At 43.0% G+C, this 26,059-nt stretch overlaps 3 protein-coding genes across 3 annotated transcripts; all 3 read right to left on the reverse strand.

The window, feature by feature from the left end:
• Positions 1-342: 342 nt before the first annotated feature.
• Positions 343-5,063, reverse strand: LOC124703903 (cationic amino acid transporter 3, mitochondrial-like). The gene is made up of 14 exons (XM_047236142.1): positions 4,752-5,063; positions 3,542-3,743; positions 3,344-3,428; positions 3,114-3,254; positions 2,908-3,026; positions 2,733-2,829; positions 2,489-2,661; positions 2,322-2,388; positions 1,905-2,063; positions 1,509-1,755; positions 1,293-1,401; positions 1,097-1,209; positions 915-990; positions 343-816 (listed from the first exon to the last, which is right to left on the reverse strand). Exons 1-14 carry the CDS (start codon positions 4,882-4,884, stop codon positions 663-665), a joined length of 1,875 nt encoding a protein of 624 aa, XP_047092098.1. The 5' UTR covers positions 4,885-5,063; the 3' UTR covers positions 343-662.
• Positions 5,064-9,670: 4,607 nt separating this feature from the next.
• Positions 9,671-14,626, reverse strand: LOC124703904. The gene is made up of 10 exons (XM_047236143.1): positions 14,395-14,626; positions 13,601-13,793; positions 13,366-13,523; positions 13,099-13,244; positions 12,047-12,109; positions 11,840-11,932; positions 11,181-11,342; positions 10,971-11,062; positions 10,727-10,890; positions 9,671-10,369 (listed from the first exon to the last, which is right to left on the reverse strand). The coding sequence occupies exons 1-10, from the start codon at positions 14,624-14,626 to the stop codon at positions 10,056-10,058; spliced, it is 1,617 nt and encodes a 538-aa protein (XP_047092099.1). The 3' UTR covers positions 9,671-10,055.
• A 2,163-nt stretch (positions 14,627-16,789) lies between these two features.
• On the reverse strand, positions 16,790-26,008 carry LOC124697078. Its single transcript, XM_047229716.1, has 4 exons — positions 25,919-26,008; positions 25,597-25,864; positions 23,162-23,444; positions 16,790-18,025 (listed from the first exon to the last, which is right to left on the reverse strand). Exons 1-4 carry the CDS (start codon positions 26,006-26,008, stop codon positions 17,275-17,277), a joined length of 1,392 nt encoding a protein of 463 aa, XP_047085672.1. The 3' UTR covers positions 16,790-17,274.
• Between the last annotated feature and the right edge of the window lie 51 nt (positions 26,009-26,059).

A 26,059-nucleotide genomic window follows, 5' to 3' on the forward strand; every position in this document is an offset into this window, starting at 1 on the left:
ATGCTCACCTAAGATTCTTAACACGGTATAGTTAGCCTAAGGGAGCCGAATCGTTCATGTTGGAGCTTCAGCAATGAGCACCAGGCGAACCAGTAGCAGGGAGCCCAACGACTGTTTGGCACAGGCCCTCGCCATCCTGGACATGAAGGACAATCTCGGTTGAAGATATTATTATCTCAGATGCTACCCTGAGTCAACAATGGTTGGATCATGGTCCACAGGAATAGCATTTGCATGTGCCTCGCCTACAGACCCTTGAGAAATTCCCACGTTAATTAGGGAAACACTTGACCATCTAAAAGAAGTAGGCCGGAGTACAAAACAGCAAAAACACATTCCAACTTCAAAGAAGTGGATCTTTGTAAGATAACAGTTAACTCATTTCGGTTTTTACCCATTTGATTACAAAGAGGTTTGTTATACATGAATTACAAACAGAATTGCATGATTCACCCAATTGGGTATACCGACCTATACACATCATCTGATATATCTCTTTCATGGACAGTGCAAAACTTGCATCCGTGACATCCTGTGGACAAAGCTTGAACGGTTCAACAGGCCACCGCCAGGCTGATGCCCGAGTACCCATCTACACGCGGCGGAGAGCCGGCGAGGTCTTGTCATCTAGGGCATGTCAATGGAGATGACACAGTTCTCTTCTAGGACAAAAAACCTGATGAACTCCTGCAATCATTGACCTGAGCTACAGGGACGTAGACAACATCGATCAGCGAGCTGCGGGTTCGGCCATAGAAGATGTACATGAGAACACCTATCAGCAGCCATATGCTGACTCTCATCCATGCATCTCCGCTGAAAACCACATTGCAGATGATTAATAAAGGGGGGAAAGGGAGTGAAATAAACATCTAATTACGTGCACAAAATGGATCATTTGGAACAGAACTAACCCCAGGTTTATCAACAGATAGGTGTTTATGAGGATACACAGGACAGGTAGGAATGGAACGAATGGGCATGTGAATCCTGCAGAAAAGGCATCATCGGGAAGGTTTTTATTCAGTTTTTTTTTCAATCTCTTCGACCAAAAGAAAAAAACAGAGGATAATAAAGTACAGGCAGTTTAATATACCTCCAGCATGACCAAAAGAGTGTCTGCCATCATCTTGATCGATCGAGCACAATATTCCAAGACTAGCTATCAGGAGCAGACCCCCAATGATGCAGCCAATGCAAAGCGGGAGACTGACAATAAGAAACAAACATGTATTTATTAGAGCAATGATTCATATCTTTCAAACAAGTGAAACAGCCATATGCATACTTACAAAGGTAGCCATGTGGCAGAAGCTGAAGATGTGAGGACTAGAACTCCTAGACAGACAGATCCTATGCTGAAAGCAGCTATCCTTCGACGTTTCATCTCATCCATCGTGCCTAATATATTATAAGAAAATATAATTCCTTACGGTTAGCTGAAGAAGTACCATTTGTGGGGAAAATGTTACAGCTAGTTTAAATTAAAGCAACTGTGTGCATACTACCTGTATATTGCTTCTTCTCGAGAAGAGGGTCCTTCATTGATTCTTCCACAATCAAATCCTTTATTTGAGACTTGTTGCAGATCTCATCTCCCAGTAGATCTCTACCCTTTTCCTCATCATACTCTTGGTTCAAATGGGATGATTCTTGCAGAGATGATGGCAGGGGGGCGTCATCCGGAGGAACATATCTGAGTATCAAGATCGATACTGCAACTATGGTGAACGCAAGGAGTGTGCCTATACTGACCTGCAACACTCAAGCATTTAATTCTCTCTTCATATTACATCTATGCAGTGATTATATGCATGCATATATTTTTACAGAGTGCGACAGTTAATTTTTGTGTGTAGAAGACTATCAAAATATGCAAAAGATAAAGTTTGATGGTTCCTTACCATTCCTGCCAACTGGGAAACATCCATGAAAAAAGCCAGGGCAGCAGCACATATGCCAGCCGCAATTGTGCCCTTGACAGGTACTTGTGTCTGCTTGTTAACATCAGAGAAGAAAGATGGCAATAGTCCATCTCGTGCCATGGCCATCAGTATTCTGGGCTGTGAGAAACAACATTCACGTACTTTAGCACCTATTCTAGAAGTATTCAGCTTCAACAAGCTATACAGCTAGGTTCATCTATGACCTATGTACTCAGGAATAGTAGCTGCCCTTAGACTGACAATTCTATATATAAACTGAATGTTATAGTGTAGACTGCTGAATCCATGAGTGTAAAGTCTAATCAAATATAACTGTTTAAGATACTTGAGACTATCAAGAGTTTGAAACACACATCAAATGGTGTGTTTGCATACCTGTGGAAGAAGTGAGCCCATCAAGGTTGAACACAGTGCAAGAACAGCACCACTTGTCACAACATACCTAAAATAAGCAAAAGCACGACAGTGAATAATTCGGTCAGAAGCATGTTATAAGACCATTGTAGGTAAGTGGCTAAACAAAAGGGAAGTTGAGTCCTTACATTGCCCACTGCATTCCATGTTTTGCAAAGGCAGATGAAATAGGTGTATCTGGATCCATGGCGGAATATGGTACAATCCCAACAATAACAACGGAGACCATCATGTACAACAAACAGCAAATTGACAATGCTGCTCCTATTCCCAGTGGTAGATCTCGTTGAGGATTCTTTACCTGCAGAGGTAAAAAAAATCAACAACTCCATAAAGGAAGTGGAGAAAGTTACTAAGTAGGACCTTCTTTACCTCCTCAGCAGTACTAGCTACTGTATCGAAGCCTATGTATGCAAAGAAAACAGTTGCTGATCCAGCAAGCACTCCATTCACTCCGTATGGAAAGTACCTGAAAATTTTAGCTGTGTGATTTTACTAGCAATCAATGTGCAGGATGCAGAGTACCAAATGGTTTCAGGGTACATACCCGTCAGTAACCTTATAGCCATCCCAACCAATCTGGAAGCCAATGTAACAACCAGCTACAATCACAAATAGCATCACACAAGCATTCAGAGTTGTTACAATTCCTTGTACAAATGAGCTCTGCAAGAAATTCAGATAGAACAATCATTAATGTCACTATATTAGGGTAAAAAACAGTTCACCTTATGACCTGAGCAAAGTGCTAACCTCTTTAATCCCCAGGCACAACAAAGCAGAGACAACTAAAACAAGAGCAGCAGCACAGGGATCAACAATAACATCAAACCATGGAAGTTGATGGCGTGCTAAAATCCACGGTAGGCTATCTGGTCCTCCAAAAAACAATGCCTGACAAGAGAAATGCAGTTTATAAAAATCAAGAATATAGCAAGCGAGCACTGATCAAAATTCCACAGAGCAAGGTAGATCGCACTTACTAAATTGGGGGATATGCCACGGGCAACAGCAGATCCGCCAATAGTGTATTCCAGCACTAAAGCCCAGCCAATCAGCCAGGCAACACTAGATAAATAAAACATGTGAACCATATTAGATCATCCAAGCCATATGTTTGTAGGACCTTAAGTGTAACACAGTAACAAGAAAGCATTATATGCACGGGGCCAGTTATTTACCCTTCGCCAACACAGACATATGTATAATGATAGGCGCTTCCAGCAGAGGGGCAACGGCTAGCAAGCTCGGCATAACAGAATGCTGAAAGTGCAGCGGCTATTCCAGCTATCAGAAATGAAACCGTCAATGCTGGACCAGTGTGCTCCCTAGCAACTGTTCCCACAAGAACATATACTCCAGCTCCAATCGTTGAACCAACTCCTGGTAGATAAGGCAAGGGTTCATTAACAATCACAAATATGTCATAGGCAATCCATATAAGCCCCCCATGAAGTGCAAAAATAAATTTTATTGACTTCAAAATCTGAAACATCAGGCTCTATTTGGCACCGTGAGGGATTATGGTAAATTGATAATGCCATTTGTCTTTGCATATCTTACCATTTGTTTAACAAAACTTTTCATACTTCTGTGGCTGTTTCATTTCAGCTAAAAAATAAGTTCAGCGACCACAATCTTAAGCAAACGAGCGTACAAGTAGATAATACACCACGCCGGTGGAACTATGCCTTAAACTAATTTACTGCAAATGATCATGATATCATCAAAATCGCAGGATGAGGGCAACCACATTTGAGAGGGGCCAACCAACAACGACCTCTTATTGTTTTTAGCTATTACTCTGTATTGATTTATACTTAACAAGTAAAAGTGAAACAACTACCCAAAATAGAACTTCTGCCACACACACACGGAAGTGTAGTTGATACTCATCTGAACGTTTGTCACAGGCTAATACTGATACAACTATCCAAAAAACTAAAGTACATCCTGATTTATTTTATCTACTAGTTCAAAAAAGACAAAGAGTACCAAGGCAAGTTTTTTCTTTCTGTTATTATTTCAGAACGAAGAACAAATCAAAAATCCCCAATTAAATTCTCAAGTTTTTATGCGCCTATCCCAGAGTAAAAAAAAAGGAAGATTTTATATACTGTAAATAAGCACAATAAACAAAAGTATTATCTCCAAATCTAGCAGTTCCATTGACCCAAAAGACAACTGAATTTGACAGCATTCACCATAAACTAAACTAACTCCACCACCACGAAACTCGTAGTACCACTGAAGTTTCTCGGTCCCAAAAATCCACAAAATACTTCACCTTTCTCAGTTGCAGAAATAAGGAAGCCGGAAGGAAATTCACAGAACGGCGGAGACGGAAAAAAAAAAGAACAATAAAAGCGGACGAGGAAGACGGGGCCTCACCGATGGCGATTAACTCCAGGATGTTGAGTTCCTTGGCGAGCTGCTGCCCCTCCGCGCGGACCCTGTCGGAGTCGGCCGGCTTCCGGCGCATCAGGCTCCGGAACCCGCCGCCGCCGCCGCCACCCAATGCCATCGAGATCGCTGGGAACCAAGTAACCGGGGCTCGATCACAAGACGGATAAGGGCATCTGGTTCCGCCGACCGATTACGGCGGGAGGCGAGGGGGAGAAAACGACGGGAGTGCTAGAGACGGAGAGAGAGCGCGACGGCTTCGATTTCTGGTGGTGTGTTCTTTTCTCTCTCGGAAGGAGGAGCGGAGAGGAGAGGAGTTCTTATAGTGATCCACCTATAGGAGAGGTTTTACCTCTGCCATTGCGATTTATGCGAGTCCACAAGAGATTCAGTTGCCTGATTCGACTGGGACTGGGGCGGCTCCAGATTCTTGGATTCTATTATCACGGAACAAAATAATAAGAAATTACTTGTACAAGTAGTATTTTTTTGAGGTTTCTTGTACTCCTACAAGTGATTTACAAGGGAGGTAGGAGTAGTAGTATTATATTTCTTTTTGTGAGTAAATACTCAGAAGGGAGTATTACATTTCTTTTTGTGAATAAAGAGGCAAGAAGGCATTAAGTTATAAAAATATATATCATTGTAAACTTTAAATGTTATACTGTAGTTTTTAATCGTATGATTTGTTTGTTATAAAACTTATATTATATATATCATATCGACGATCCAGAGAGTGATATACATAAGTCATGTTTTTTTAGTACTACCGTATATATGAATTAATATTTTCAATCTGCATAGAAGAATGTGTACGCAATTTTTTAGGATTGTGCATTTAAGTTGCAAGATGTTTTTAATCTTGGTCATAATTTCCAGCCTTTGAAAAAAATCACTTCATTATCTTTCCCTCGGTCACATATAGGCCTATGGTTTGATGTCCTCTCGTGTTTCTCAAAATCCTAGATTCGGCTCCATCTGTCAAAATTCGGCGTCTAGGTTGGGGCAGTTAACCTTCAATACAACTCCACGTCCTCTTAGTTATATGATTGTTGATGTTTTGTACCCATTAGGATGGGAGAGACCGCCTTCACGACCGGTCCCCATGAAAGTAATATTTTTCATTTTGCAGCTATAGGCTAAATAACATACAATTATTGGTGTAACTAAGGTTGTGGCTACTGATAATCTTGTTTGCCCGACTAGTTTTTGCATGTTTCGGTATATTTTAGTTTGCGACTAGATTTGTGTAGTACATTATACCATAACTTCAACTAGCAATCACATATTGAGCCCAAAATCAGGATATTGTAAATTTGCACAACAACAAAAAATAGAAAAGAAGGATTCATATCTATTATAGAGGTGCGTCATAAAAGCACCCCAAATATAATAAAAATACATCAAGGTCCATGGACCACGAACGATCACTACTGCCGCCATAACGAGTCACCGACACGCCACTGTCCCCTACCGGAGCCGTCCTCACCTACCGGAGCCGTCCTGACTTTGTTGATGACATTGGAAAGTCTTCATGCACGTGACCCTAAGGACCAGCATCCTAGAGACAAAGGCGTCGCCACTAAACTCTTAAATTGATCTGAAGGACTTGACATGGAGTTATCTTTCTCGCACAAGGAGAAAACACCAACCTCCACACGCCTCCAAATGATGCCATGAAGCTTTGCCGAAACAAGGGCGAGGGGGGAGTACTTAATCCATTTGATGGTTATGTCATCACTTCCCCACAAGCAATCGGAGAGCAAAACATAACCTGAAAACAAGGCAGTGGCAGCGATCCACCAGTGGAAGAAGATAGCCGCAAGCAGCAACTAGGGTTTTTTCTTTCGATGGATTCTTCCGCAACTACAAAAGTTAGTAGAACAAATGAAAAAAACAAATGATTATTTGTTAGAGGACTTGGACTGTAATACTTACGAATTTTTCCTATGTATGTTTCTCATCTGTAAAGACTTGCTCAACCGTCAATACATACCCTAAGAGCTTGTTCATGTGCTACACGACACGACCAGGCATGGGCGCAATTTGCGTCGCTGGCGAGTACCACATACAGGGGCGGACGCACGTTGTCCTTTCCGGTAGCACAGGACACCGGGTAAAATTTCACTTTGCCTTGTACCTGTATAATACTACAGAGCGTGACACCCCCAAATTTTGTAGAGGGACACCGGATACGATGGTGCGAGCAATATGCGAGGTGAGTTCAATGGGCTGCAGTCTTTAATCATGAGAGAAAATAACACAGCGTATTACGTTCATTGTTTTGCGCACCAACTTCAATTAGTTATTGTGGCTGTTGTACGGAACCACACATGGATTGGGCAATTTTTTGACATGATCTCTGTCTTGTTGAATGTGGTTTGTGGATCTGCAAAGAGAAAGGACATGGTCCGTGAAAAATATAGAGAACAAGTGATTCAAGCTTTAGGTTGTGGGCTACTTAAAAGTGGGACGGGATTAAATCAAGAGCTAGCTCTTCAAAGACCCGGGGACACTAGGTGGAGTTCACAATATAAGACTCTAAAGAGTTTGATTGATTTGTTCCCTACAGTTGTCAAAGTGCTAGAATATGTGGAAGAAGAAGACAGAGATGGCACAAACAGAAGGCAAGCATGTGGTCTTCTTGTTTATTTCCAGTCATTTGATTTCGTTTTCTACTTGCAGCTTATGTCCACCATACTGATAATTACAAACACATTATCATTGGCTCTACAACGGAAGGATCAGGACAGTGTAAATGCCATTGGTTGTGTTACTTCAACCAAAAACACCTTAACTGAGCTACAGATGAATGGGTGGGAATCTGTCCTAGGTGAAGCATATTCATTTTGTGACAAACATTCCCTTTCCAAGTTACAAATGGAAGATCCATATGTGAATCCTAAGAAGCCACGTCAAAAAACAGGTATTACCAACAAGCATCATTATCAAGTGGATTGTTTCAATGACGTGATTGATTGGTTGCTTCAAGAGCTTGATACTCGCTTCAATGAGAAAAATTCCAAGATCATTATTTGCTCGGCCGCTTTGAGCCCAAAAGAATCATTTCGTGATTTCAATTTGGATAATTTGATGAGTCTCGCTAAACTATATCCAAAAGACTTCGATGATGCAGAACTAAGGGACCTTAGACACCACCTCCTTTTGTATATAAATGATGTCCGAGCAGATGACCGATTCTCTGGTATAAATAATATATGTGAGCTCTCTCAAAAAATGGTGGAGACAAGGAAACATATTTGCTATCCTTTGGTATATCGACTATTAAAGCTAGCACTAGTCTTGCCAGTTGCCACTGCTACAGTTGAGAGATGTTTTTCAGCAATGAGAATTGTGAAAACTTATTTGCGCAACCGCCTTAGTGACGATGCCTTGAAATACAATCTTATTTGTTATGTGGAGAAGGAAGAAATGAGGAAGGTTACCAATGATGTGGTAATTGAGCGCTTTGAGGCCATTGATGAACGTAGGAAACCATTTTAAAGGTAATGGTCTTAACTTACTAATTTAGTTTTAGTACACAATTTTATTAAATATGTTTCTAAGTACTTTTTTCTCTTTGCTTTGTAGGCAATTGAGATCTAGTGTGCATCTTTCCGCTTTCATTTGTAATCTTTTATAGTTTGTAATCTTTGGTACCTTATTACTCACTCTTCCTATGATCAACTATTATTTCAACTGGGCATCCCAGGTCCGATTTCATGTAAGCATTTTCACTTACATCTCAGTATATTTATATTAAATTGGCGTGTTAGTAGACTCCATAATATTGATTGATATAATATTAGAGATGGGACACCCGGTCACTTTTGTTCTGGGTCCGCCCCTGACCACATACACTGTTTATCGCATGATCTTGCAAGCACCGTCTCTCACATATAATCGGTACTGCTTTGTGAAATTTTAGTTTAAGATGTAGACTAGAAGAGAACGGAGGAAGTATTTGGCAGTACCCCGCAGCAGAGTCCACAGTTTGTTCTCGTTGTTTCCGGTGTATCACTGACAGACAAAACCACGTTCCCGTATGTCTGTGTGTGCATCCAGTGATTGGCTGGGTGTTCCACCTCCATACGGCTCATCATCCATTTTCGTTGGTCTAAAATTCAGATCCCACAAAGAAGGCAATCATCTCTCTCAGACTCTCACATAGGAAGCGATTGGATCGCGCTTGCATGCCGGATCCACATGTTAGGATTGTGTAGCGGCTGACAACATAGAACTGCAGCGCCTCTAGCTTGCCTGTTCAGCAGTAACTGAAACAACTGTCATAAAAAATGAGGAAAATTAAGAGCATTTTACATGGGTAAATTGGCACATCCCAACGAATATCAGGGGATATCCATCTTAACAGCTACTCCTAAGCCCTACCACATAATCAGTTTAAGAGTAGCTTCATAATTGGTTGGCAACCGAGATATCTTATCTGACACGATTCGAGATGTGTAGCTAGAAACAGTTGTTACTTTCTACATTCAGAAACCGACCAGAAGATCGTATCCCTATGTCATCTTATGGCGGTAGGTTCGCACGGTCGTCCGCAAGACACGCGAGAATACTGAACACTCGTGGTTTTGGCGTAGCCGCGTAGCCATTGGAACATAGTTTTTGCCCAGTTGCGGAATCGGTGCTTAGCAATTTGCCAACTAGGAACGTGACTTTCCCTTTTCGTGCCTCCTTGCATCATCATCTTCCATACCGGCCTCATTTTCCAAATCCAGTAGCAACCAAACAAAAGTATGCATGTGGTTCCATTTTAGTGTTGTGATTCTAGTGTCAAATAATGGCTACAAAAACAAGGTGCTACATGACTCATGAATCTTTTAGCCTTATAGGTCTGTATACTATGTGAAATCAATCAGCCTTAGCATCGCATATCAGCTCCCATATAAACAAGAATTACCAACGTTCTTTGCATTACCTTGGCATACAAGCTTAAATTCATACAAATAAGATTACGGTGACCCTTGAAATGCTACTCTACATCTGAGAAAGGGGGCGACAAGAAGTTCTCAACAAGACAATGACAGAATTGTTTCTAATCCATCCACTTAGAAGTCGCATCAGTTCAAGTCCTCTGATGCATGCATCAACTGACGACAAACAATCCATGGATGAACTGCCTAGCATTAGTTGAATTGAGAGGTTAAGTCAACTACAGCCTACATTGATAAACTACCACCCCTACTGCTACCAAGTTTCAATCCGGTCTTCCTACTTATACACACCGTGCACAAAAGCAGCACGCTGAGCTAGCTCAGTCTGTGTCCAATATCAAAGCCACCTGAACAGGCCAGAAGCTTTATCAACTTCCTCGGTTTCTTTGGAAGAGCTCGAGGAGCTCTCAATCGTCTCATCCTCCGATGCATCATCTCGCTCAACCCGCACCCGGTGAGCATTGTCAGCAGCCCATTGGGCAAACTCTGGCGTAGCTGTGTGTTTCATCAGTTCGTTTCTGGTCGATTCCTCGGTGAAATCCTTCCATTCTCTCTTCGAATATTTCCGTGGTTCGATATTGTGGAAGGTGGAGTAGTAGTCTTCATCTTGATTGGGTGCTACCCTTCTTGTAAGTGTTGAGGGGGGTGGACCTGCAAATATAACAGGTAGCTACTTGTCAAATGCTTCAGTGTGTCAAAGTTGACGGGTTTTATAGGTCTGAGTTAATCATGACTGTAAGAACATCCTTAGTTTGTAGTACTCCCTCCATCCCATGAAACTTGTCTCAACTTTGTCTAAATTTGGATGTACCTAGACACTATTTAGCATCCAGATACATCTAAATTTTGACAAAGTTGAGACAAGTTTCATAGGACGGGGGGAGTACCAAAAATAAGCAGACATCAACATAAAAATATGTCAAGGTTCTTTATGACAGTTCCAGTTTCCCATAAGAGGTACAGTACATTGGATTCCCAGTTGTACACAGATAATAAAACTGTTTTTACCTCCATTGGCTAAATTGTTCCAACCATACTGTGTGGCTGAACTGGTTGATGTGACTCTTCCAATACCTGCCCTGGATGATGGACTTAAGAACTGGACCTGGCGGCTGTTGGGTGATACTTGAGTAAACCTTGGAGGAGAAGAAATCATTGATTGCTTTTGCTTCCTGCGGTAGAATCAACATATTCAGGGCTTCAATAGCAGCAGTAAGTTCGCAACATCAACATTAATTAACTCGGGACTTACCGTGTCATTGGCTTGCGGTTTGCTGTCAATACAGAGCAAATCCACCAGCAAGCAGCAAGAGCAGCCGATGCTAGAATAGGATCAAGTGTGCTCTACAAGATAATGCCATATATGAATTTCCAAAAACAGCTAAATATGATGTAGGCAGTAACCGAGATTCAGAGTCATAGATACATGAGAAGACTACTAAGTGTTTGAAAAGAAGCACACCTGTGTAATAAAGAATATTGCAACAACACGCATAGCCCACTTCACAAACTGTGCTATCCCAGCATCAACGCTCCCGTCTTTCGAAATGATAAATCTCCTCACCATCCAATAGCCAAAACCAGCTCCAGTCAAGACAACTGCTACCACCAGGAAGATGGACACCTGTAATTCATGATCAATGAATTTTGCTATTTGAAGAGCTTGTAGATTATCCAAAGTAATGATAAATGAGTATTATTGCTAGACAAGATAAAATGACATGAACCATTTCTGAAAGCAGAAATATTTGGGAAGTCAGCAGATTGCGCAAATAACATAATATCATGCGAAAGGGCGAACAAAAAACTAGGCTAAAGTATATTCAAGGAATTAGGTCAGTATCATTGCAAATATGGGTATTTAGGACAAATGCAATACCACCACATGTCTTCCTCGCGCTCAATGGTACTTTAACAATTATGCATTGCAGTGAGGTATTGAGCTAATTAATTATTCGATGTAGCATGTGGCTTCAAGCCCATGTGGCCTTGCACATATAATTTCGTGTAATTATCCCTTTTTGATTAATATCTAACAGTAGGAGTTGTTTTCCAGGTCAAAAAAATAATTAATTCTTCGATCAACAACTCTGATGATTGATACATGGATGAATTACTTACAGGGTTGTGCATCTCCTCGCTCAAGCCAAAGTTTTCCAGAATAGAGGCAACCAATGTGGAGAAATAGTGTACGGCGTAGGAGCCAACACCTAACTAAATATTGGGAAAGGAATGGACAGATGTCATGAATTAGGGAGAATAGTCAAAGAAGAATATTTATGGTGTAATAAAATGTTAAGGAAAATGTTGAGGATATACAGAACTTACCACAGATCCATAAATTGTAAGGTATAATACACTTTTTTTGCCCATTGGTAGCAATTTCATTCCCTATAACAAGAACTAGGTCAGGATATAAGGGAACCAATTTTCCATCAGCAAATAACAGAAACCTGGTCACAAATGACTGTTCTTTATCAGCAATTATAGAGTGTCAGAGTCAGACTGATAACTTGTCACCATCAAGGTGTATTGAGCAAACATTACCAAATTCAGGGAATGGAGAGTTTTGATTACTGTAACATCATATTATATGAGCACTAGAATAGTTATCTACTTATCTAGAAGAGTAGAGAACAGACAGAGATGAACCTAACCAAAAAATAATTCCCTTATCAGACATGCCCGTGATTCCCTCAACCGGCAAAATCAGTACTGATTTCAAGAAAATGGTCATTTAATGTACTAAAGTAAACAAAGTTCAACGTTGGTTGGTCAATCAGACCTCTGAGATTACAGTATTCTTATGCTTGCACTGATCCACTTTACAATATTACATAGGGATCTTACAAGACGCTAGTCCATTTGTTCACTACATGATGCTACAAGGAGCTACAAAGTTTAATAGAGTAGTTGCACAAAAGAACTTCAAATACTATCACAGTAAGATCGGTAAAATGCTATTGAATCAACTTAGTACTATGTTGAATCACCATAAAAAAATAATGTTTAACAAAAAAAAGTTACTGGGCTTAACTATCTTACTTAAATAAGTGAACCGAAGTCTCTAGGTTTAATAATAAAAAAATGTTAGCATTAACACAATTTACAATTTGCAAGGATCCTTAAGGGAAAATGGTGCAAACTTTAGACTTGATTTATGGTGTACTCTACTTAAAACTACCATAAACAGCAAATTCAATTTAAGCTGCATCCAGAGAGCTTAGTTGTACTCCAAATTTTTGAGCATCGAACAATTAGTGAACTTGCGAGAAATCCTTAGAAAATAGGTTGTCTTGATAGAATGCATTAATTTCATTTCACTTTTTTAATAATGAATCTTTATGAAAAGAATCATATTCGAGTAACTAAAGTAATACCTGGAAAAGGACAATCAGCACCACAAGTAGGATTCCAAGAGCCATAGAGCTGCTATAGTAAAAAGGTGCCCATTTACTAACAATGGGTGATATGAATAGCAGAACAAATCCAATAACAAGGCAAGCTAAACGCCATTTCTGAAGCTCTGCAAAATTAGATCACACGGAATGACAACAAATTGTTTGAGAGAAAAAGGCAGATACAGATGCTCTTAGATAGTATATGTGACCAGCAAGAAAGAATCATTTCAGGAAAAATATCCTTACCTTCCTGAATGGAAAGGCTGAAGGCAGTAGATTTCTTATCAGCCAGCTTCACGTCAACGTATTTGCTACCATATGGTGACTTCACAGCATTCCACCTGCCATCTTGCAAAACTTGCCAGTCACCCGTCTCGCATTCGCACAAACCCATAGAAACATTCCTGCAAACGAAAATTGCTTCAGTTTTCTGGAGAGCAAAGATGCGTACATTCCACATATTAGACAATACAAGACTTACCTATGAAAGCAAACACCAATTTTCCAGTGGAACTTTTCTGGCATTGAATGAGAAACATTCAGTCCAACATGTATTTGGTTTGCATAGCTTTGAAGCTGCCACCTTGGTATTCCAGATACGCGGATTCGCTCACAAAATTTTCCACCGATGGATGACAGAGCAAATGTCAACTCTGGATGCTCCAAACTAACATCTGCGGTGATAACTAATTAGGTCAATATCAGAGCATGCAGAATACTAAAGTAGTACAATAAATGTGCTGAAGTATAACAAGAATATTTAGAAATCATGCTTCAGGTGTTCAGCTAGAGGGGGGTTAAAAGGAAGGACTACAGGCATATGTGTAAGTAAACCTTAGCACACATACGTATGACAGCACATAGGGTTGAAATCAGTATCCCTCGTTGAATCAACCATACTACTGAAACTAGCCAAGCCAACGCAAGGGCAGCACTAACACTGTAACCTACAGCGGCATTTGCGATACTGAAAGAAGAACGAAATCAACCAACCCCTCCCCACCCCAACTGACTCCAGAGCACAAGCCCTGAAGGCCATATTACTTAATATCCTCGCCCAAAAAGCAGGCGCTACTTCTCCAGTACAATACTACTGAAAAATAAAAACACCCTAACACCATATTCGGAAACTAAGCCCCAGCCAGAGCTCCTAATGCAGGACCGCGCAAAAAACCCTAAACCCTAGAGGGAGCCCGCAATCCTCACGCAGCAGGAGCTCTAAATCCGAGCACGGAGAGCGGTCGCGGGGAGAGTTTGGTTCGGGGTGGCACGGACCTTTGAGGGGGCGCTCGGACGTGGCGGCCTCGTAGGCGGCGGCGTCGTCGCCGGAGGAGAGGATGAGGAGGGCGGCGAGGGAGAAGAAAACGAGGAGCCCCGGGACCGTGCGCCGGGAGGGCGATTGGGAGGGGGCGGTGGGGCGCGCGGCGTCCGCTGACGTGGACCAGGTGGTGGTGGCCGCCGCCCCCGGCACGGCAGCCGCGGCGGCGGCGGCGGGGGCCGGGGCCATCTCCCGCGGCGGCGCTTTGGATGTGAAAGCGCAGGCGGGCGGGCTGCGTGAAGCTCTTCGCTTCGAGTTTAGGAAACCCGCTTCGTTTGTCGGGGAAAGCGTGTTGCGTGTGTACTGGACAGAGACATTGGTTTTTTCTCTGCTGAATTTATTACACGGCCCACTTCAACAGCCAAGTAGTATTTGAAAAAAAAATATTGTTTGACCGTTGAAATTCAAACTTGCGCATGCTCCGAAAATACAAACAGCTTGAGTACCGCTGAATCACATACTCCCTCCGATTCATATTAATTGACTTCAATATGGATGTATCTAGAACTAAATGTGTCTAAATACATCCACATTAGAGTCAATTAATATGGACCGGAGGGAGTAGTAGTATTTCAAAGATGATGAACTCTTCAAACTGGACCAACACCACGAAACAACAAGAATGTTTTGCTAAAAATACTGGCGGTGCAACAAGAATGATTTGCAAGCCCTATAGCCTACGACGGAGAAACGAGGTAATTCGCGATATGCTAAGGGTGGCACCGATCAACGAGAAGCTAGTCCAACACCGACTAAGATGGTTTGAAAGGTTACTGTTGCAAATTCCAACGAGAAACTCTAGGTTACTGTTGCAAATTCCTATGTTTTTCTCTTCCCTGAAAAATCACTGTCCAAGCTATGACCATCACTGTTAACTTGCTACCAATAATAGCAAACTGCGATCATTCGAGATATACCCACGGTCACGAAAGGCATTTTATATTTCCACTTCTCACCCGACAACATCCAACTCCAGACATGCTACGGCATTTTTTTTTCGAGAGTAGGGCATACCTTATTTTCTCCCGCATGCAATGTAAGAAACAGCACAAACATACTGAACTTTCCAACTGAGAAATACCGAGTTAACACTGATCACTACTACTCACTCCGTCCCACCAAAAGTGTAACAACTTTGTCAAAATTTGGATGTATACAAAGTTGTGACACTTTTGGTGGGACGGTGGGAGTACAAAAGAAATTACAAACCCCACTACGACAGCTCCAGCTGGATTTCCCACGGGATGAACTGCAAGGCGCCTTCTTAGCAGAGCCTGGTGCAGAGGTTCAAGAACCAGGAACACTCAGAACATTTCCAAGCTGGACAGAAGTGTCATTCACGGTATGGAAGGTCAAGGTTCACCGGAAGTTGCCTTTGTGGAACATCACGATGACTTCATGTGTCAGATTATAACATCAGTGCCTTGTACCAGACTTGTTGCCACCATTTGATACGTTTCCAGCTCTACAGGGACCATGTCCATAAAGGCTAGTGCACATCCAAGATCCAACTTATCAGTCTGCACCAAATCAAATTTGAACTGCTCCACAATAATCAGACTGTAAGGAAGAATACTGTTAATGAAGTGGTACTGGTTTTGAGATACTAGTAATGAACTGACAAGATAGATGAACCTCCAAATCCTACTAAAAAAGTTCTCATTCATCAGAGCAGTCATACGAACAATTTCAGACATGCATGTGCTCATCAAGCACCGTCTAAGAATGCGGTCAGAATCAGCAATTTAAGTAGGAGTAGTAATATCGCTGCAGAACTAGTTACTAAAGGTCAGAACATGAACCAGTCCACGCACCTTACGAATTTCCTTCCAAAACCCAGTAGTGCCTGGAATTCATTCATGAACTCATTCTGTATCAGAAGTTATTTGGGTTTTTTGCAATAACATCAGCACCTCGTTAATATATCAGGGAAACAATGGGGCACACATGATTTGAATGAACCTGCACCTCATCTGCAGAAAAAACGGTATCCATCATCTGCAAGAGGCACATACACGGTAAGTTGTCATCACACCTTCACATAGATATCTGTAAACCATCTAATCACAAGTAGTATAGCTTCAATAGGGACTGAGTATTTTCCAAATTTCCAGTTGACCAAAAACTGAATTGTACCTCATTTCGGGTCATATTCAGACACATAATTGTACATCACCGTCTCAGTCACAGATGTCCTGCACATCGGAACCTATGCACAGCTCTAAGAAAGAACACTGCAGCTAAGACCAGGCATGAAGTATATGCAGATCAAACAGTATCAAATATCCATTATAGTTTGACCATTGCAAATAGATAGATAAATCACGGGAATAATTAGTATGACCGTTGAAATTCAAGGCTGCACATATTCCAAAGATACAAACAGCTCGAACACCACTAGATCACATAATCTTCACAAAGAAGTTACAACTTCTCAGTCGACATTCATAGTTGTTAGATGATGATCTTCTCATCCCTACTTATTTAAATCCAAAAATTTCAATCAGATGGTTCTTACTGTCGACTTGTAGTTATCGCGTGGTCGACTAAGATATAGCAAAACCGTTTAAGAAATGATAAAACCCTTCAAACTCAGACGACATCATGAAAACACAGAACAGTTTTGCTTAATTGTCTTTTCTTTTCATGAAAGCACAGCGCAAAAAATTAACGGCTAAGAAGATCCCTGATCAGCAGTCAACTGTCATATATACACTTCTGTAAATGGACATACTTTCACTTATGTCACATCACAGAACAGTTTCATTTCAAACAACAAGGCAGGGCTAGTACGCAATCTGTTATTTGGGCCAATCCATGGAATCCAGCCAGATGAGTCACCGTGAGGTCTTCCGCCTTTCACTTTTATTCGCATAGAGTTCCCTTATCTTGGAGGAGTTCTCGCTGGGTCGCTTGCTTCTCTTCCATTTGGTGTCCTTATACTGCTTGAATTTGGCCCGCTGCATAAACCAACTTGAATAATCCACATCTTCATCGCATTCAACAAAATCCACAAGATCATCCCACTCTGAAGAGTTTTGTTTGTATCCTGGAATGAGCTCGAAAATGGCTCTTCCGTCTCGAGATTTACACCTCTGAGGGGTGCCCAAACTTCTGTCACCTCCAACACGAAGTTTACGTAAATTGTTGAACTGAGAAGCTATTGACTTTCTGGGGACAGAAACCTTCAAACTGTCCTGTTGGTGAATGGAAGGAGTTGCAGAATCTTTTGAAGCAATAAGAAACTGAAATGCACTCATACTTCTCTCTTGATCAATCACAAGATTCATGGTCATCATCAGCATGATAATGCAACCTTTCCACAGAAAACCAAACCTCATTCTCAAACAAAAGACTAATAGACTAGCAACATGAAAAAGCATCAACACCAAGGGCATTTCCCTGTCAACAGGCTTCTCAAACCTGCCAAACAAGTCATCCCTATGAAGTCCATTAGCTTCATATTGCCCAAGCAAGCGGATGGTTTCAGATATGCAAAGCTCGGTAAATTTCTGATGTTGCATGCCATCTTCAACCCTCATTTTCCTAAGACAGTTAAGAATCTCTAGAAAAGAAGAACCCATTAGCCTTGTTAGACAATGTAATAGATCTTCTCTCCTCCTTCTATACATATACCATACGTATTGTGTATTTTTTTTAGATAAAAGGCACTCAAGTGCCCGACTTTGAATTAACAAAGCCATCAACGGCGAGAACGATACAAAGTGCTGAACCCAGCTTACAAAACGACACCACACACCCACACGCACTACCGAAGAAACTATGTATTGGATATGTACGTCTACATACAATTTATTTGTGCCCACTATATAACATGAAACCCGTACCAGATCCACGTACGGTTCCCGTGATAAACATTGACATGGTATCAGAGCTGTCTATTCCCTGACCTAGCTGCCAAGCCGATCGCCGCCGCCGCCGCTGCAAACCAGCCGCCGTTGCCATCAAAACCCTTGCCGCCGCCGCACGCCTTCTGCTGCTGCCGCCGCCCATATACACAGCCGAAAACCAAAGCCCCACAACCAAGCTCGCCGCTGCTGCTCCTTAGCCGCCGCCGCTCAAAAACCCTAAACACCCAGAACTCAAACCCGCCGCCGCTGCTCCTCTAGCCGCCGCCGCCCAAAACCCAACACCTCCAAAAACAAATCAGTCGCCGCTGCTCACCTAGCCGCTGCTGCCTACAAAAACCCAAAACCCAACCCAAAAGCATCTGCTCCACACATCCGCATCCGATCATGACTTCGTCCTCCTCTGCAACTGCTTTGGCTGCTGCCCTCGGTGCTCCTCCGACCCAGCTTCTGACACGGGACAATGCGCTCATCTGGAAGGCCCTGGTTGTTCCCGCTCTCCGTGGCGCCTGTGTTCTTAATCTGGTTGAAGTTGAAGACAAGGCCCCTGTCAAAGTTCTAGAAACCGAAGATGCAAACGGCAAGAAGGTGACTATTCAAAACCCCAACTACGCCTCCTGGATTGCTCGTGATCAACAAGTCCTTCGCTGGTTGTTGAATGCTTTGTCCCCAGATGTGCTAGCCCATGTCATTGGTCTTGAAACGTCTGCTGAAGTTTGGGATGCTCTCAACACCCATGTCCCCGCCTCATCAAAATCTCGTGTGCAACACCTCAGGACAGCTCTTGTTGAGACAAAGAAGAATACAATGTCTGCTGAAAAGTACTTCTCCAAGATGAAAACCATTGCTCAGGAGCTTGCTGCTGCCGGGAAGCCCATCGATGATGATGAACTTGTGTGGTATGTGTTGAAGAATCTTGGTGGGGACTACAACAATCTGATCACCGCTGTTCGTGCAAACCCAAACACCACCCTATCTGATTTGTTTGGCCAAGTTCAGGCGTTTGATTGAATGCACAAGACTGAAGATACAAGTTTTACCTCCTCCGCTCACCTTCCTCGCCGTGGTGGTGGTGCTCCATCGCGGGGCCAATATCGTTGGCACGATGACCATGGTGACCATGATGCTCCTCCACGCCAGGATCGCTGGCATGATGATCGTGGTGGCCAGGACAGGTGGCGTGATGATCGCCCACGCCATCGTGAGGATGATGGGCGTGGCCGTGGGGGTGGTGGTCACCGTGGTGGCTACCAAGGCCGTGGCAATGGTGGATATCAAGATCATCACCGTGATGATGATCGCCCACGTCGCCGTGATGATGGAGATCGGCGTGATGATGGTGGACACCGTCGTGATCGCCAGCCTACTCATTTTGTTGACACCACTTGCCAAATTTGCACAATTTATGGTCACCCTGCAAAAGACTGTTGGTGGCATTATGAGGAGGATCGTGATCGTCGTGACAATGGAGATCATGGCCACAAGGATGCAAATTTTGTCTCTCATGGAGTTGATACAAACTGGCATTATGATACTGGTGCTACTGATCACATCACTGGTGAACTGAATAAGCTCTCCACTCATGATGACTACAATGGTCATTCAACTTTGCGCACTCCTCATGCTTCGTTTGATCTCAATGATATACTACATGTTCCTAGTGCATCTAAGAATCTTTTATTCGTTCATAAGTTCACTCTTGATAATCACGTGTTCATTGAGTTTCATCCTTTCTTTTTTGTCATCAAGGACCAAGCAACTCGACGCGTCCTCTTTAGAGGCCCTTGCTATGGAGGCCTATATCCCTTGATGCCCATCTCCACCGCGTCTTCCAAACATGCATACATCACAATAAAGCCATCATCCTCTACATGGCATCGCCGTCTAGGACATCCCTCTTCATTTGTGGTTCAACAAGTGCTTAGGAAAAATAAGATAGCTTACACCCCAGAGAGTACCCCATATGTGTGTGATTCATGTCAATTGGCAAAGAGTCATCAATTGCCATATCCTATTTCTAGTAGTAGATCTACTGTTCCCTTAGAACAAGTTTTCTCTGATGTATGGGGTCCTGCACCTCTCTCTGCTGGGAAACATTCATATTATGTAAGCTTTATTGATGATTTTAGCAAGTTCACTTGGATTTATTTGCTTAAAAGTCGTGCTGATGTTTATCAAGTCTTTCTCAACTTTCAGAAATATGTTGAGCGTAAATTTGATAGGAAAATTGTCACAATGTAAACTGATTGGGGTGGTGAATATGAAAAGCTAAATGCCTTCTTTCAAAAAGTTGGAATCACTCACCATGTCTCATGTCCTCATGCTCATCACCAAAATGGCTCTGCTGAACGAAAACATCGTCATATAGGTGAAGTTGGTCTAGCCTTGCTTGCAAATGCATCCATGCCTCTTAAATACTGGGATGAAGCCTTTCTTACTGCCACTTTTCTCGTAAACTTACTTCCCAGCAAAGTCATCAACCTTGAAACTCCAGCTGCACGCCTCCTTAATATGACACCAAACTATGATGCCCTTCGAGTTTTTGGTTGTGCTTGTTGGCCCAACCTTCGTCCCAATAACACTCGCAAACTTGCTTTCCGCTCCACTCGTTGTGTGTTTCTTGGTTATAGTCCTCTTCATAAGGGTGTCAAGTGTCTAGACATAAATACTGGACGAGTGTATATCTCCCGTGATGTTGTGTTTGATGAAAATGTGTTCCCTTTTGCCTCATTGCGTCCTAATGCTGGTCCTCTCCTTAGGAAAGAGATTCTTCTTCTTCCATCCTTCACATCTAAGTCAAATGAGGGTGCAAATAATGTTGATGATCATATGCCTATTGTGCCTATTACTAATGTGTTGCCAGTTGCAGAAAATACTAATGAAAATTTTAGTCAAAACAGTGTGCAAATTCCTGCAGAAAATGAACTTGAGTATGAGGCACAAGAAGACAAAAACAGCACTGAAACTCATGCAGATCCTGCTGCAGATCTCTCCGATCCCGAGGGATCTCAGCCCGAGGCTGATTCTCCCGCCCTCGGTCGCGCGGAGATGCCCCGGCAGCGTCTGCCGGCCACACGCCTTTGGCTCGTCCTGGTGCTCCACATGGCGGGCGGTCCCCGGTGTTGTCGGCTGCACGTGCTGGCCACGCGCCCTCGCCCAGCCCTGGCGCGCCATCTGGCGCCTCGTCTGCGTCGCCCGCCTCATCTGCAACGCCCGTTGCCTCTCCACAGCCTGCTGCTGATCCTGTCCTCTCTGGATCGTCTGCGGTAGGCGACAGTGAGGGTGATTATGTGGCTTCTTCAGCACATTCACAAGAGCAAGATCATCCCACACCACCACCTTCTTCTCCTGTTGTTTCACCTTCGCGTATTCGTACTCGATTGCAGCAAGGTATAAGACAGCCCAAAAGGTACACTGATGGTACAGTTAGATATGGCTTGTTTTCTTCTACAGGAGAACCATCCACCGTTTCTGAGGCCCTTGATGATTCGCACTGGCGCAAAGCGATGGATGAGGAATATAATGCCTTGATGGAAAATAAAACATGGCACCTTGTTCCCCCAAGCAAAAATAAGAATCTGATTGATTGCAAGTGGGTATATAGAATCAAGAAAAGAGCAGATGGGTCCATTGACAGATACAAAGCAAGATTGGTTGCAAAATGATTTAAACAAAGGTATGACATTGATTATGAGGACACCATTAGTCATGTGGTTAAAATTGCTACTATCAGAACTGTTTTAGCTGTTGCTGTTTCTCGTGGATGGAATCTAAGGCAGCTAGACGTCAAGAACGCGTTTCTTCATGGTGTTCTGAAAGAGGAAGTCTATATGAGACAACCTCCTGGTTTTGAAGATCCACATGCGCCACATCATGTTTGCAGACTTGATAAAGCATTGTATGGTCTGAAGCAAGCACTAAGAGCATGGTATTCCAGATTAAGTTCCAAACTATTTGAACTTGGTTTTACACCTTCAAAGGCTGACACATCACTATTTCTCTTTAACAAGTCAGGTATCACTATATTTGTTCTTGTAAATCTTGATGATATCATAGTCACAAGTTCTTCTAGTTATGCTATCACAGCTCTTCTTCGAGATTTAAATGAGAATTTTGCTATCAAGGATCTTGGTGATTTACATTTCTTCCTTGGTATTGAAGTTAAAAAGGTGAACAATGGATTGCTTCTGACACAGGAAAAATATGCTACAGATTTACTCAAAAAGGTTGGTATGCACCATTGTAAGTCTGCTCCAACACCTTTGTCTACTTATGAACAACTGTCTATCACAATTGGAACACCTCTTGGCTCTGATGACTACAGACAATTGGACTACCTCTTGGCTACAGTGTCTCGGTCTAGCACAGAGACTGAATATAAAGCATTAGCCAATGGTACTGCTGTATTAATTTGGGTCGAAGCTCTTCTTGCTGAACTTGGAGTAAGATTGAAACAAAAGCCAACTATTCGGTGTGATAATTTGGGTGCCACTTATCTCTCAGTTAATCATGTGTTTCATGCTCATACCAAGCATATTGAGATTGATTTCCATTTTATCAGAGAAAGAGTTGCAAGCAATCAGTTAGCTATTCGCTTTGTCTCAAGTAATGATCAAGTTGCAGATGGTTTTAGTAAGCCACTTCCAGTCAAGAAGCTTGTTGAGTTTAAGCGTAATCTCAACCTGTCAACAGGTTTAGATTAAGGGAGGATGTTAGACAATGTAATAGGTCTTCTCTCCTCCTTCTATACATATACCATACGTATTGTGTCTACATATAATGTATTTGTGCCCACTATATAACATGAAACCCGTACCAGATCCACATACGGTTCCCGTGACAAACATTGACAAGCCTAAGTACAGCAGCGAGGTAGATCACCTCCTCTGAAACTTTAGTATCCAATCCATGTGTCTCCTTCTGCTTAGCACAACCAAGGCTATTTAACACTATTCTCTTCACAATAATGACAGCTTCCTGCCTCAGTTGTTTAGGAAACATATGCTGGCTCTCTTCAATGAAGCTCACACAAATATCAAATGCATCCGTCTCTTTGAGGTGCAGGCCATCATCAGAGTGTGCCTTGCAGCAAGAAAGCAGCCTATTGATCTGACAGTTTAGTTTCTGATTAGTCGCGTCTGGGATGCAAGAGTTAGGAAGTTTTGTGTTGGCCTAGTAGCTGAACGGGGTTTTCATGGCATTATTTTTGTCGAAAACACCCAATGATGGCAAGCATATCAAATAAGCACTCATGGTACGCTGAAACACTTGCAAATGCAGGTCTAGATCCCCATTGGCAACACATCTGGCCGCAAGCAATACAAAATTTTACTTGCCCGGCGTGACTGGCTCTCCCACCAGGCGTCCCGGTACCATGGCCGGCGTGCCGGCCCTCCCGCCAGGCTGCACGAAAAACTCACAGATCTACCCCAAACGGTCATATTTCTGTTGGCTATAAAAGAGGCTTCTTCCCCAACGGTTTTCTAGGGTTCTCGAGCATGTTTTTGACCACCATTATTGAACATCTTGAGCTTTCTTCCTCTCCCTTCCCTCCAATGATTCTTGCATATTCTTGGGGGATTTGAAAGAGGAGATCTAGATCTACAACCTCCGCCAATCCATTCCTCCTCTAAGTGAGGTGAACTCTTGGGATCTAGATCTTGGAGTTATTTGTTGATTTCCTCCATTGTCTTATTCTCTAATTTCATCCTAGCATTGTTTGCTTTGGTGTGATTTGAGTGTGAAGGATTTGAACACCTTGGTGTTCTTGCTTTGCATCATTGCATCGTGTTGAGCTCTCCACCACGATTTTTTTGAGTGAGAGACCGTGAGCTTGTTACTCTTGGAGGGTGACCTCCTAGTTGACTTAGTTGGTGTCCCGGTGACCTCTTCGTGGAAGATTGTGAAGGGGCCCGGGCTTCTCCTTCGTGGAGCTTATGAAGTGGTTGTGGAGATTGCCATCTCCGGAGTGGAGGAAAAGCTAACCATAAGGAAATGGGCTATTCCTTCGTGGGATAGGCTCGGAGAAGAAGGTGAGCCTTCGTGGCGTGGGGAAATCCTTCGTATGATACCCACCTATGCAAACGTGATGTACCTTCTTGCAAAGGAAGGGAACACGGGAATACATCTTCGTCTCCGCGTGCCTCGGTTATTTCTATACCCGAGTTTACTTTTCCTTGTGATAGCCATCGAGTTTGAAGTATTTATTATATCTTGCTATCACTTGTTGTTCATATATATATTGTGCCTATCTTGCTTAGCTCTAGTTGTTGTTGTTGTTGCACTTAGTTGAGCCTAGCATATTTACGGTTTATGCTTGTAAAATAAACGTTAGTTTAATTCCGTAATCTTACAAGCCAAAATCCGTAAGAGTTTTTAAAACGCCTGTTCACCCCCTCCCCCCCTCTGCTAGGCGACATCTCGTCCTTTCACTATGTCCAGCCAATGACTGCTTCTCGGCGGTGGAGGTGGGTTCCTCCCGCTTGGCTGTGAGTCTGTTATTCCTTGCTCCGATTACGTCGTGTGCATTCGCTGTTCATTTTGCAGGCTAGGTCGCGAAGCGTCTGATGATGGAGGCTACACCATCGTGGTGGCGCATGTTCGGGGGTGGCGACGCTTGGTGGTGGTGCTCCGAGGTCCCAGGGTTTTTTGTGTATGGGGCGGGAGAAATCCCTATCAACTTGTCTGGTCCTAGTGCGGTGCCACCTTCGCGTGGCACCATTCCTTCATGTAGGGCTTCATGGTAATACCATGTTCACTGCACTCTGCGTACGTGGGGGAAACCCTAGGACCGGTCTGGTCCGGGCAGCAGCGCCGTGTCGACGCCGTTTCCCTTCTTGAAGGTGTTGCTTGGTATGAGGTGCCTTGGAGGGCTTGGAGCATGGTGAACCATAGACGGGGGCGCAGCGGTTGAGGGTCATCATTGTCTTGGTGTTTTGCCTTTGCTTTTGTTTACTTTCCTTTTGGGCATGTTTTGTTGTTCAACATTTCTTTAGTTTCAAACTTTTGTATCAGTGTGGTTGTTATATTAATATAGCGGGGCGAAAGCCTATTTCGAGAAGGATAACGGGTGATTAGAAACTTTCCTTATTAGGGTTGTCGGAGCTAACCACTATTTAGGCCTAATACTGGTTGATCACTCTGTAGTCTATGTTATTCCATTAGTAAACCTCCTCAACTAAATCACTGGCAACAAGGTTTGTTACACAACTGAGGGCAGAGTCCACCCAAAACAGTGATACAAATCTGATGAAATGCTGAACTTTGCGAGTTTGTGAGCTGCAGAATTACACCCCCATCTAGAGAAGGAGAAAGTGACAGAATCAAAGAACAGCGTGGCGTCCCTCGCCGGGGCGCCGATGCTGGACTTGTCGTAGTCCTGGCTGTTTAGGGCTTTCACTAGGGTTTGAGGAACCCAACTCAAAGATGATGCATCGAGCACCCGCTTTCCTTGCCCCCTCGATGGCCGTAGAAGAGGCAACCGTCTCAGCGTGCAGGGGATCGCGGAGATGACAAGCTTTCCCGGCTCCTGCTGCCACAAACGTGCCTCAGCCAAAAACTGTTACAAGAGTGGAACAGTCAGGTTCAGAACAACATACACGCCTCACCAGACAGCACTCCTAGAGACGACCTGCTCTGTTCCACAAAGCCAGACCCGGCTAGTACCAGCCAAAAGCACAAAAAGAACCCCCAGCCTGTCCATCTTTCATACATAAACCCAACTCTTGTCCGTTTCGTACATAAACCCAACCAT

The sequence above is a fragment of the Lolium rigidum genome, chromosome 3, assembly GCF_022539505.1.
Source record: "Lolium rigidum isolate FL_2022 chromosome 3, APGP_CSIRO_Lrig_0.1, whole genome shotgun sequence".
In the NCBI taxonomy this organism is placed as follows: Eukaryota; Viridiplantae; Streptophyta; class Magnoliopsida; order Poales; family Poaceae; genus Lolium; species Lolium rigidum.